Here is a 12,068-nt window from a genome sequence, read left to right on the forward strand (position 1 = left end):
CTCTTCCCTCTAGTCTAGGAAAGCTCATGAAAGCAGTTCCTTGTGAGGAGCACTGCCTCGTAAACAGGACTTAGGCCTCACAAGTGAAATCTCCAGTGGGTTTACATCCTGGCTTGGCCCTAAAGCTGTGGCTCCCGTAGGGCCTGCACATTAGCACCCCCAGGGGGCATGCGCACTCCAGATGTCCCGGCTGCCTTCCTGTCTCCGGGGCGAGGTCCAGACATCACCGGCCTTTCCAGCTCCCCAGCTGACTCCAATGTGCAGCCGGAGGAAACCCATCACCCTAAGGCTAACTGGGTAAAATACGGGGCTCAGGGTTCCCCACCAAAAGGAAAGGTGCCAAGCCCTCATTGGTGCTGCAGAGCTGAATGGCCCGCTTTGTGGGGATCGATGGTATGAAGGTCGAGCAGGACAGAGGCGATGAATCATTTCAACAAACCAAGCCAAAACGAACAGCATCAAGTTCACAAAAGTTCTTTTTATTTGAGCAAGAAGTCTGGCTGAAAGGACTACAGTTCCAAGCAACCAAAATCCCATTGTTAGTGGCACTAGTTTTCACTTTGTAGATTCAACTTAGTCAGGAAAGGGTATGGAGGTTGCATCTTCCCCGGACACGAAGGGCAAAGAAAACGGGAAGAGACTCCAATCTACTGAGACTGCTCGTTGGCCCCAATGCCAGGCTGGCCACACCCTGGCTGGGCAACTGCAGGTGCCTGCCCTGTGGTGAGGGACACGGCCGCACTACACTACGTACACGAAGAAGGAAGAACAAGGCAGGAGACGGCGGCAGGTGGCCTGGGGAAGAGCAGGCACCCACAGCTTCAAAACTCTTCATGGAAGGGATAATTCTGGTGGGAGGCACAGCTGTCAAGAGAAAGAGGAACACATTAGGTTTTTAAGAGATTTCAGCAAAATAAATTACAAAAGTCAGAAATGCTGAGTGTCTCATTACAGGTAGAAATAAAGGCCTGAGAGGAGCAAGTCGGCTCTGAGCTGCAGGCCACGGGTCTGCACTGAGGGCAGCCGCCCACCCTTAGACTCCTCTGCCACGGACTCTCATGAATGACGATGCCACCCTCCCAGTGCCCAGCACCAGGCCTGGGGTGTCCGGGCAGCAGGACGCAATTCCTGCTTCCTCATAATTCCATCCAATGGGCAGGACAGGAGAGCACCTTGTCGCAGACATTAAGAGGGTGATGACAACGTAAGAGACGTGCTCCGAGTACAGGGAGACAGAAATGCTCCGTCCCTCAGGAGCCCAGTGAGCAGCTGAGGATTCGATAAAAGGAACTGGGATGGAGAGCTGCGGGCGTGTTTGCCAGTCCAGTCCCATCCGGCAGGGCCAAAGGCTTGTGTTGGGAACGTAACAGCAATAAACGTTGGGAAGACTGGCCGGGCAGAGCACGAAAGGCCCAGGGTGAACCCGCGTGGGGCATATAACTCTTACTTAAATCCTCAGAACCATTCAAAAGTTCCCGTGATCTGCTTTTTATTGTATCCCATCAAACCTGAGGTATAAACGCCGCCATTAGCAACGGAGGCGAAGAACGACAATGATCACCAGAGGTAATATGTAGTGTTAGAAAGAGCTCCCTGGGTGCCCTGGGCATGTTGGGGACAGCCTCTCCCACCCCACTCAGACCCCAAACATCCCCATGAACCATCAGTAGCCCAAGGACTAATCTGAGAGTGGAATCTAGAACAGCGCCAGAGGGTGGAGGAAGTCTAAGTGTAAAGAAACAGATAGAAAACCACTGTGGCCTATCGGCCCCGGCCCCGAGAGATTCCCTACGGGGGCAGCGGTGGATGGGAACAGAATGGAAGCAGGGACGTTCTGAAAGCAGACGGGTGTAAACTGGCGAAAGATTCACTTCTCTCCCTTACCCACCAGATCCAAAGATGGTTTCAATGTCTAAAGATTACACAGCATTCACACACACAGGGACATCAAAAACGCCCTGGTCGGGGGCTGCCAGTGGTAACCTCTGTGGCCTGTTCTGAGTCTGAGGCCAGGGTGAGACCTCAAGCGTGTTCACACCTGGACAGGAGAGTTACCAACCAAGATGCACACCAGGGACATGTGCCCAGGGCGGCGAAAGCCACCAGGGGGCAGACCTGCACTGGACAGCTAGCCACCCACGTGGCTCAGGGAACGTTCACATTTTGTGCAGGAGGGTAACTAACTAGTAAGGAGACAGAGAGGAACCGGCAGAGCGGTCAGACAGTGAGAATAGCGAGAGGAGGCGCTTAGACTCGCATGGAAAATGGGATGGTTCTTCTTGAAAGAAAACAAGTTCTAACTTTATTTATTGTACAGGCAGGAGAAGGAAATGAACAGCCTCCCCCGTCACCTCCTCAGAGGAATCAGGGAATACAAGGACCAGCGGATGTGTGGCTGGAGGTCCGCAGGCGACCGCCAGGCAGAGGGTCCAGTGACCATCTCAGAGCCAAGTGGCCCATCCGTGCCGGAGCTGGGATGATCTCAGGCCCCAGCACCACGGTCTTCCTCTACACCCTTTATTAGCGTCCTGATCAGATAGGGCCGCAGGCAAATTCTTCCACAAAGGTGGGGCAGGAGCCCCTGGGCCCCTCTGGTTTCCACTGACAGTAAGAGTTGGAAATGAAATGCCAGAACGTGGGTGACTGCGGGTCAGGCAACAGTGCACCTGGGCCGGGATGAGAAGACACGAGAGCAGACGTCCCAGCATCTTCCCGTGGCTGACACAGGGCTAACGTTCCAGCTGCACATGCAGGAGAACGCAAGGAGATGCACCAAATGGGGCCGTGACGGCGACAGGACGTGGACGCAACGGCTGCCGGGAGCTACGCTTCCGTTCTGCAGTCTGGTCTGCCCGGGACCCACTCACCTCACCAAGGCACAGACCCGCCAGTTCCTATTGTAGCTCAGTAAGGTGGCCATATCCTCGCTGCTCAGCTCAAAGTCAAAGACCTAGAAGAGAAAACATCCAGTAAGCTCTGCGAGTAAAGCTCAACCCAAGACCGCAGCAGCGCTGCGCAGGCCGCTGATGAGACGCTGCCCTGGGCGGTGAGGGGAGGCAGAGGCTGAACTCGGAGAGAGCTGGCTGTCAGCGTATTCAGAGCAGGCACGCGGTTCGGCTGGGAGTTCATGAAACATCGAAAACAGCCCTTCCCTTCCAGGGCCTCCGCTTAGCTCATTTCAAGACCCTCCCTAGCATTTCTGCTGTGCTCAGCACCGGGGGGACAGTGATGGGAAGACTGTGTGCCTCGTTTACAAAGGAAACACAACAGCTGTGACAGCAGGAGGAATTCTCCGCACCCGGTATGAGAGGCACATCACACAGTGCTGGGGAGGCCAGAGGACTCGGGGAACCAGGCTGTGGCCAGAGGGTCTGAGGCAGGCCTGCGAGGCCAAATTGGGTTTGACAGAGAGCGAGAGGTGCGTCAGGAGAACCGTCCGCACGAAGACCACGGTCCGCAGGGAGACATGGCCAGCACGGAGGCCAGCGGGCAGGCCCTAAGCAGCACCGGTGAGACGGGGAGGGCCAGGCACATGCCAGGAGGCCCTGAGCGTTGGATGATCACAGAACGTGCGAGAAGTCTGCTGCAGACTCTGTGATTACAACTGTGCAAAATGTGCAAGGACTACACAGCAAACAAAATGTCAGCACTAGATTTGTCAGTTCAAAATATTTCTTTTCTAACACCTTGAAAGTATACAACACGACACAAAGCATCCATTTCTACATGATATGTTTCCCACAGGGTCACTGTTTTGCCACTCTATCTCGAACAGTCAGAATCTGAAGTGAGAAGAAACGCTCTCCTACGACACAAGCGCCCTCCCCTCCACAGGCCTCGCCCCCTCTCCCAGGGGACCTAGGGCACAGGTCCTGCCACAGCCTGTGGCCAGTGAACAGGCAGAGTCAGCTGCTCGCAGTGGAAACAGCTGCTGAAACCAAAGCTCAGATGAGGCCGCGTGGCCCCAGTGGAGCTGCTCTGCTCAGCAAGCGCAGAGGCTCAGGGCACCAGGCCCCGCCAGAGCGCTTCACCCCCAGACCCCGCACCAGTTTGAGAGGCAGGGAGGGTGACGCCAGGCTGATTCGCTCTGGGGGTGCTCCCCGGGCCCACAGAGACCACCTCCTGATGCCCTGGTGCCAGCCATGCTGCTCAGTCCACTGTGAGATGGGGTCTTGGCATAGAATGGGTAGGACTGGCAGAGGGGGGTAGGACTGGGAGAGGGGGGCAGGACTGGCAAAGGGGAGCAGGACTGGCATGGGGGCAGGACTGGCAGAGGGATAGGCAGGACTGTTAGAGTGTGGGCAAGACTGACAGAGGGGGGCAGGATTGAGAGAGAGGTGGACAGAACTGGCAGCGGGGGACAGGACTGGGAGAGGTGGGCAGGACTGGCCTGTAGGCTCCTTGCAGACCAGGGACTCACCCTCGGCACAGCAGCGTTTCCTGAGCATTTACTCACATACCAAGCATTGTGTGTGAAGCCTCTAATGTATCTTATTTAATCTTTATGACAGTTCTTGAAATAGATATTACTTTACAGATGGGGAAACTGAGGCAACTAATGACGCCCTGATGCAGCCCCAGTGTCACTCACAAACATGTCTCAGGGCAACACTGAGTCACTGAGGAGCTTCGGCACAGGAGAGTGCAAGTGCAGAGGCAAATTGGGCACGGGGCCCACCCCAAAGCGGGGCCTCCACCCAGGAGGAGCCCCTGTCCCAGGTGTGCTCGCTGCAGCTACGGAGGCTGGCTCTCACCGAGACTGCCAGAGGGTGGGTCCCATCCACACTCCAGGGACAGGCCGAGACCCCTGAAGGGCCCTCCCCCTCTCCAGTGAGGAAAACCAGGGCAACCAGCCGGGCCTTACCTGAAAGTTCTCGGTGATGCGTTCTGGGGTCACAGACTTGGGGATCACGACCAGATTCCTCTGCATGGGGAACCGGATCAGAACCTGCGGACAGATGTGCCGAGTGGGTGCGCATGTTCACCAGGAACTGTCATCATCTCACTTGATCTTATGCACCCACACCCGGAAGGGGACATCCCAGAACTTCGAGTGATAAAACCCAGGCACAGAGACGCTGGGGTCACACCCAGCAGCAAGGAGGGTGCCCTCAAGATCCGACCCGAGCCCTGCTCTCAGCCACCACGCCTTGCGCTTCCGTGTCTCCCAGGCGTCCCACCTACAGGAGACTGACAGCTCACGGATCAGGAGCTGCTGCTCCCACTGGGAAGAGACAGTGTTTCCCGTGCAGCTGATAACAAGCTGCTCTAGGAGTAGATGCGCCTTCACAGTAACAGCTGCTGGCCCCGTGGCAGCCTGGGAGGGGAGCGGGCGGGCACCGTTATTCCCAGACCACACGGCGTCTTCTCACTTCCAGCTGGTCCCTATCTACTACACACTCCAGAACCCCAAGCCACACTCCCAGGAGGGCCTGACGGGGCCCGGCCACCTCTCCTCCGGCCCACAGGGGCCACCAGAGATGCAGAAGTCCTGGGGACAGTCACGAGTGCCTGGACATAGCCGTACCTGGGCTGTGGTTTTATTGTACTTGTCAGCTATGGCTTTGATCCTGGGGTCATCCAGCAGGGAAGGGTCCTCGGGCTTGGCCCTGGAGACAGAAAGGTGAGCCGTGTGAGCAACCGTTGGCGCCACCACTCAAGGCAGCCGGCACCCCAACCCCGACTCCTGTCAGCCTCCCCGGGCGGCCCACCAGTGCCCTCCCGATTCAAAGCTTAGTTACAAACTCCCAACCCTCTGGAAAGAGCAGGCCTCTTGCTACCTGAAAGGCCAACCAGGAAACCCAGCAAAGGCTCCTGGGAAGGTTTGCACATCAGCTCGAGCCGTTTCCTTGGTGCTGAATGCTTCTCTTTAGCCATTTCTAATGTTCTCCAACGGACAGGAAAACATGGTCCCATGGGGACTCACCAGGGCCTGTCGGGAGAGCCGAGGGGGCTGTAGGCCGTCACCACAATGCCTTTGGACTGGCAATACTGGATCAGCTTCTCCTGAGTGAGGTACGGGTGGCACTCGATCTGCAAGTGCAAGCAGGAGGCAGATGCAGGTCTGGGCACCGGCGATGGCACACTCAGGAAGGTCCCCATGCCAAGTCCTACCTCATCCAATAGGAAATTGTGTAACCAATGTCCTATCTCCCAGATAAGCCGCAACCACGTCTACGCTTCCCAGCGAGTGTCCTCGACATTAGCAGCGCTAACCTTGTTCCTGGCGCACCGTGGCCGTGGCCGTGGCCCTAGGGTTTCTCTGGCTTTGGCCACTTATCAGCTGTGACAGGTCTGAGGACCTCAGTGTCTGCAGGCTGCTCATCCGTGAGACCTGGAGCCATCACAAGCCAGGCTCAACCCTTCTCTCCTACAAGTTCCACCCCCGATGTGCCACTGCCATTCTGAATCGTCAGTGAGGACTGTGCCAGTGCCCAGGAGCTTGCCTCCCGGCCGCTCCCTGGTGACATGAACAGCCGTGACCACCAGAATCAGAGGGCACCAAGCCTCCATGCCCCCACCAGGTCCCTGCTGGATGCTGACCTGGTTAACCACCGGCTTATGCTTTAAGCCAGGTTTGTTTAAGAGCTTCTCGATCTGGAGATGGTTGAAGTTGGAGATCCCAATAGATTTCACCAGCCCCTCGTCCACCAGCTCTTCCATGGCCTGAAGACAAAAGAAGGTCTGCTTGCTCCTGACATGTGCTCCGAAGGTCAGGGTCAGAGGCATGTTTTACACCAGCCCCGCCCTTACTACTCAGCGCCAGTGTCAGACCTTGGAGAAGCCAAGAGACTGCAAGACAGGAGCCAGGCTGGCTTCAATGAGGCAGGAAGAGCAAAAGTAGAGGCAGAAGAAGTGGCAGAACTCACACCTGTCCACTCACAGGGACAGCAGGAAGCCAGCACTGAAGAAGAAAGCCAAAGCAGGGACAGCCTCACCTCCCATGTGTCCACAAAATCGGCGTCAGAGGGAATCACGTTGCCTTTCGCATCCAACGGGAAAAATTCGTTCCCGGGCTGTCACGACAATCAAACGCAGACAATCAGTAACAGCCCTTCACTGACGTGCAGTGACATCTTTGAAAGCAGAGTTCTAAAAATATTCTACACTACGAGAGCTGGCTAAGTGTTTAGAAGATAGTCAAGGGCAAATCTGTCCGTGTGAAAAAGGAATAGGCAGACAACTGTTTATCAGATGGGCCGGAGCTGACAGTTAGATGGAAATGGATAATTCTCGGTCAGTGAAAGGAACCCTGCCATGGACTAGAGCAGGGGTCCTCAAACTTTATAAACAGGGGGCCAGTTCACTGTCCCTCAGACTGTTGGAGGGCCGGACTATAGTTTAAAAAAAGATTATGAACAAATTCTTATGCACACTGCACATATCTTATTTTGAAGTAAAAAAACAAAACGGGAACAAATACAATATTTGTATTCGCATGTGGCCCGCGGGCTGTAGTTTGAGGACCCCTGGACTAGAGTGTGTGGATGGAGGGAGGACTCAGACCAGAACTCGCAGGGTCCACGTGCTGCCTGGATCACCAGACTAAAGAAGCGTTGCTTTGCCAAGCCTCGCTGGCTTATCATGAAACACAAACAATGAAAGTCAGGCCTGGATATCCCACAGTGCAATAAAATAGATCTATAGAGTAAACGCCACACTTTCCATCTGGCTGACAGAGCAGAAAACTGAGCCTGTAGCTGGAATGAAGGCAAAGGGCATAATAACGCTAGACTCCTTCTGTACAGAGTTAGAGTGCCGATAAACATTCACCAAGCCTCCACAGGATGCGGCATGTGTGTGGAATGTAGGAATACGCACATACACAGGTGCAGGGTATGAATGTGGACGCGCACGCATGCCTCTGGGCAGGGCGGGGATAGCGGTTACACCTGGGCTGTGCAGGAATGTTGGTTGTTACAAGGTTGTAAACCACACAGTCACCCACCAACCCAGGGGAGGACTCCTCAAACTCTGTAATATGCAGCTGAGTCACTGGGTTTGGATGCAGAAGCCTTGGGTGGGGCCTGAGACTGATTGCTAACAAGCTCCCAGGTGATGGCGCTACTGCTGGCCTGAGGCCTGCCCCCGGAGCAGTAACCACACACTGTGCGAGTTCCACTCCACCTGCTAATAAAGGAGGCCCCCACCTGCCACAGGGTACCCCTGAGCCGTGCCCTTACCTTGAAACTGATGGGCCAGTGGATAAGGTAGAGGTCCAGGTAGTCCAGCTTCAGGTCACTGAGTGTCTTCTTGCAGGCTCCTTTCACCAGGTTCTTCTCATGGTACGTGGACCACAGCTGAAGCCAGCGAGAGAACACAGCCTATCACTCCACGCAGGAAGCTGTTTCCTGGCTGGAGCCAGATGGCTTGAAGCCAGATGATTCTCTCTCCTCTCACCATGACCCACCCATGTCACTGTGATGCTACACATGGTGGCGGAGGAGACTCCACTTCGCAGTGTGGGTGCTAACTTTCCAAAGGAAGGCAGGATAATCAGATCAGGATTCCTCCCAGAAGGACCAAACTCAAGGCATAAAACAGAATGGACAGCTCAGCACTTGCCCTGGGCCCGACACATGAGTTCTCAGGGCTAGGTTCCTACAAAGCCGGTCTCTCACAGCCAGCCTCACCCCCAGGTGGTGGCCAGCAGTGGAGATCTAGTTTGTAGATGGGAACCAAGTCCCGTCCTTAAAGATAAGTCCCTGGAAAGAAAGCACCAACTCACGACCTCACCCTCATCGGCAAGGGGCTCTAACCAACGGGTCCATGGAATGACCATCCAAGACAGCCATGGACGGGCGAGCTCTGGAGCCCCCTATGGCCTCGAGTCTAACGTTCTCCCTGGAAGAACTGCGTACCCAGTGATAACTGTAGCTGCATTAAGAGCCCCCGATGCCACCAATGGATAACATGAATGAGGACCCTATCCCCCAGGCTCCCAAGAGCAGCACCTTGCTGACGATGAAGAGATCCTCACGCTTCACCACCTGCTCCTTGATCTTCTCCTGAAGGGCCATCCCCACCTCGTTCTCGTTCTGGTACACGTGGGCACAGTCAATGTGGCGGTACCCAACGTCAATGGCCACCTTCACAGCCTCCGCCACTCTGCCCGGAGAGGACTGAAAGGAAAGGAAATGGAAAGCACGGAGTGAAAATCCAAAATGAAACAGAAGACACAGTTTGCACACAATCCAGGGAGGAGGACAGTGTGAGCCGACCGCTCCTCACGGAAGCGCCTGTTCCTGGAAGGCCAGCACTGGAAGGCCGGGCCAGTTCCTGAAGCTGACTCCGAACCATTTGCTCTCAGACGGAACCTGAAATGCCACATGGCTTCATTTTAGGATAATTTAACAGCAGCATCGATCATCTTAAAAAGATGTGCAAATGCCGAAACCGGTTTTGCTCAGTGGATGGAGCGTCGGCCTGCGGACTGGAGGGTCCCTGGTTCGATTCCGGTCGAGGGCATGTGCCTAGGTTGCGGGCACATCCCCGGTGGGAGATGTGCAGGAGGCAGCTGATCGATATTTCTCTCTCATCAATGTTTCTGGCTCTCTGTCTCTCTCCCTTCCTCTCTGTGAAAAATCAATAAAATATATTTAAAAAAAAAAAAGATGTGCAAAGACATTCACTCCTGTTTCTTCACATCAGTTGATTTACAAACCACTGTATAAACCCCCCCCCCCCACCGTCTGGATCTATGAGGTTCCCAAGACAATAAAGGATACCATTTCCTTTAAATAGCTCAAAGTATTTTTAAAAAATTGTTGTAAATGTTTACCCAATTCCCATTTGGTTTCAGAGTTCAGTAAATTCCTGTGCTTTCTTTTTGATGCCTGGATTCAGATATTGGCATCCCTTGTTTGGAAGCAGTTCTGGGAGACAGTCATAGTCCAGAACATTACTGATACAGATTCAAAGGCCTGGGCATCAATTCTCACGCTGTCTGAATCTCAGGAGATCACCATATGGTTTGTGGTCACAGCTGCAAAGAAGCTGAATGGCTGGCTGTGCCCAAACCATCTGAGTGACCAGGACAGGTGTGGGGAGCCTGGCTGTTGAGGAGGAGGAAGAGAAGTGCCCGCACAGCCATTAAGCTTCACCCAGCTCAACTGCATAGACACTTACTCCATCTCCTGCTCAGACCAAAGAGGTGAAAAATAAGCGGGTGCACAGACTGTTGAAAGAATCAAGGGCATTCCTCTGGAGAGCGCCCTCTGGAGAGCAGGGTAGAAAATGAAAAGGAAACTCGATGGCTGGGGCCATCGCAGCTGCAGACATCTGCTGCTTATCAGCTGCTGTGAACAGGCGAGGGGGGAAAGGAGCCATGGGAATAGAGTGTGACCTGAACCTGCTTTCCACCACGGAGGAGCAGGGAGGCGGGTGGCGATGCTAGCCTCCTGTGTGAGATCAAGGAACACCTTCAGATGACCTGGCAACCTCCTCTTCCCCTGGAGGGCATAAGAAGCTGCACCTGCAGCCTTACCCGACCTCCATGGCTCAAGGAACAGAGCAGAGCAGAGCAGTAGACCGTAACTACCACAGCCTCTCTGTGGCATCCTGGACACAGCTGACGCTGATGTGAGAAGTGACAGCAGAGCACACCCCTTCCCAAGAGCAAGGACAAGTGAGGGACCCAGGTGGAGAAACTGCCCAGCATGCATTTAACTTTCTTCAGGCTTAATGGAACCCTGATTTTCTCTGCAGAGCCCTGTAATGTGCCAGCCCAGCACCGTGTAGCCCCAACCTTGGGAGAGGGGTGGGCACATTTCTCAAGCCCGGCCTAGTCACACATTGTTACCTGCCAGTGACTGGTACAGGGACAGAGACACGACCACCCAAGCCAGGCCCGTGAGAGGCAATCTTTGCCCTTAAGTTGGCAGCAAGAGGACAACATTTCGTCCTGAGGGGGCCACTGTGCTGGGATCAGAGCCGGGAGCTGCTGGAGGACAGAGGGATTGACGGACAAATGAGGGTTACATTTATATGTTTGGATCTGGTATACCTGAGGTCAACTTGTAGGTCAGGAAAGCACAATTTCACACCTTTTCCTAGAGAATAATCTGCAACAGGTGGAAATTTCACCCAGTGTTATGGTCATAATTCAATTACACCCTTGGAGCCACCACTGGTCTTTTGGAAGGAAACACAGGATTGCTAATATTCTTATCACTTTGGCCAGGAAACATCGTCTGTGTGAGGCAAGATAGGACCCCTTTCCTACTCACCTTATATTTACTAATTTTCAACTGAGGGTTTTAGGGTAGTCCAAACCACCGCGGGGGTGCACCTCAATCCAGCCTTTCCTTCCCTTGTCTGTGTGCAAACATCCAACGCCCAGGCCCACAGTCAATGTTGGTGGGAAACCCCGGGTCATGGCTGTGGAATGTTCTGTTCAATACCTGAAGCTGCCTCCTAAGCGGCTTAAAACATACTGGGTTTTGCCCCATTAATACCACTTTCCGCGCCCCCTAATTTTCAGATAACCAGGCCATCCGTTTTATTCCTGACCATTTCTTAGGGGCGCCGTGCGTGAGAGATTTCGGTGGGGGTCAGGTTTCGGGGGCCAGCTTCATTCAATGCTGATGCCAACAGATTCCCCGCGGGGTTCCCAGGACACCCCCCAGGTGCCCCTCGGGGACACAGGGGTTCAGCGCTGCGCGTCTGGGGACGAGGAAGTGGCTGCGACCTGGGCAGACCCGCGCCCCCTAATGTAATTATCTGCCGTCTCCGGGCGCGCTTACCTTGAGATGCTTATTCCGGAGAGAAAAACGGAAACGATTAAGGCCAAACTATTAATAAGACAAACAAGGAGGCGGCGCACCAAGTGCCGTCCCCCCACCCCCCAGCCCCATGTCTTTCGGATCCACCTCCCGCGGTCCATCCCCGGGGTCAGGCGGCGGGGCTCGGGAAGCCCCCTCCCCTTCCCTTCCTTTTAGTGACCTTTCCAGCTGGGATCGGACTCAAGGCGCGGCCGGGGAGCCAGACCCACCGAGCGTGCACGGAGCCGGCCTTCCGCAGGTCGCCCCCAAGCCCCTCACCCAAGCCCCCGGCCCGACCCAGGAGCC

The 12,068-nt window shown here is 54.9% G+C and overlaps 1 protein-coding gene across 1 annotated transcript; it reads right to left on the bottom strand.

Moving 5' to 3' along the window:
- Positions 1–458: 458 nt before the first annotated feature.
- AKR1B1 (aldo-keto reductase family 1, member B1 (aldose reductase)) lies at positions 459–9,300 on the bottom strand. The gene is made up of 10 exons (XM_015559400.1): positions 9,232–9,300; positions 8,955–9,122; positions 8,184–8,300; positions 6,939–7,016; positions 6,544–6,666; positions 5,927–6,033; positions 5,528–5,609; positions 4,865–4,948; positions 2,868–2,950; positions 459–864 (listed from the first exon to the last, which is right to left on the bottom strand). Exons 1-10 carry the CDS (start codon positions 9,298–9,300, stop codon positions 822–824), a joined length of 954 nt encoding a protein of 317 aa, XP_015414886.1. The 3' UTR covers positions 459–821.
- Positions 9,301–12,068: the final 2,768 nt, after the last annotated feature.

The sequence above is a fragment of the Myotis davidii genome, unplaced genomic scaffold (assembly GCF_000327345.1).
Source record: "Myotis davidii unplaced genomic scaffold, ASM32734v1 scaffold214, whole genome shotgun sequence".
In the NCBI taxonomy this organism is placed as follows: Eukaryota; Metazoa; Chordata; class Mammalia; order Chiroptera; family Vespertilionidae; genus Myotis; species Myotis davidii.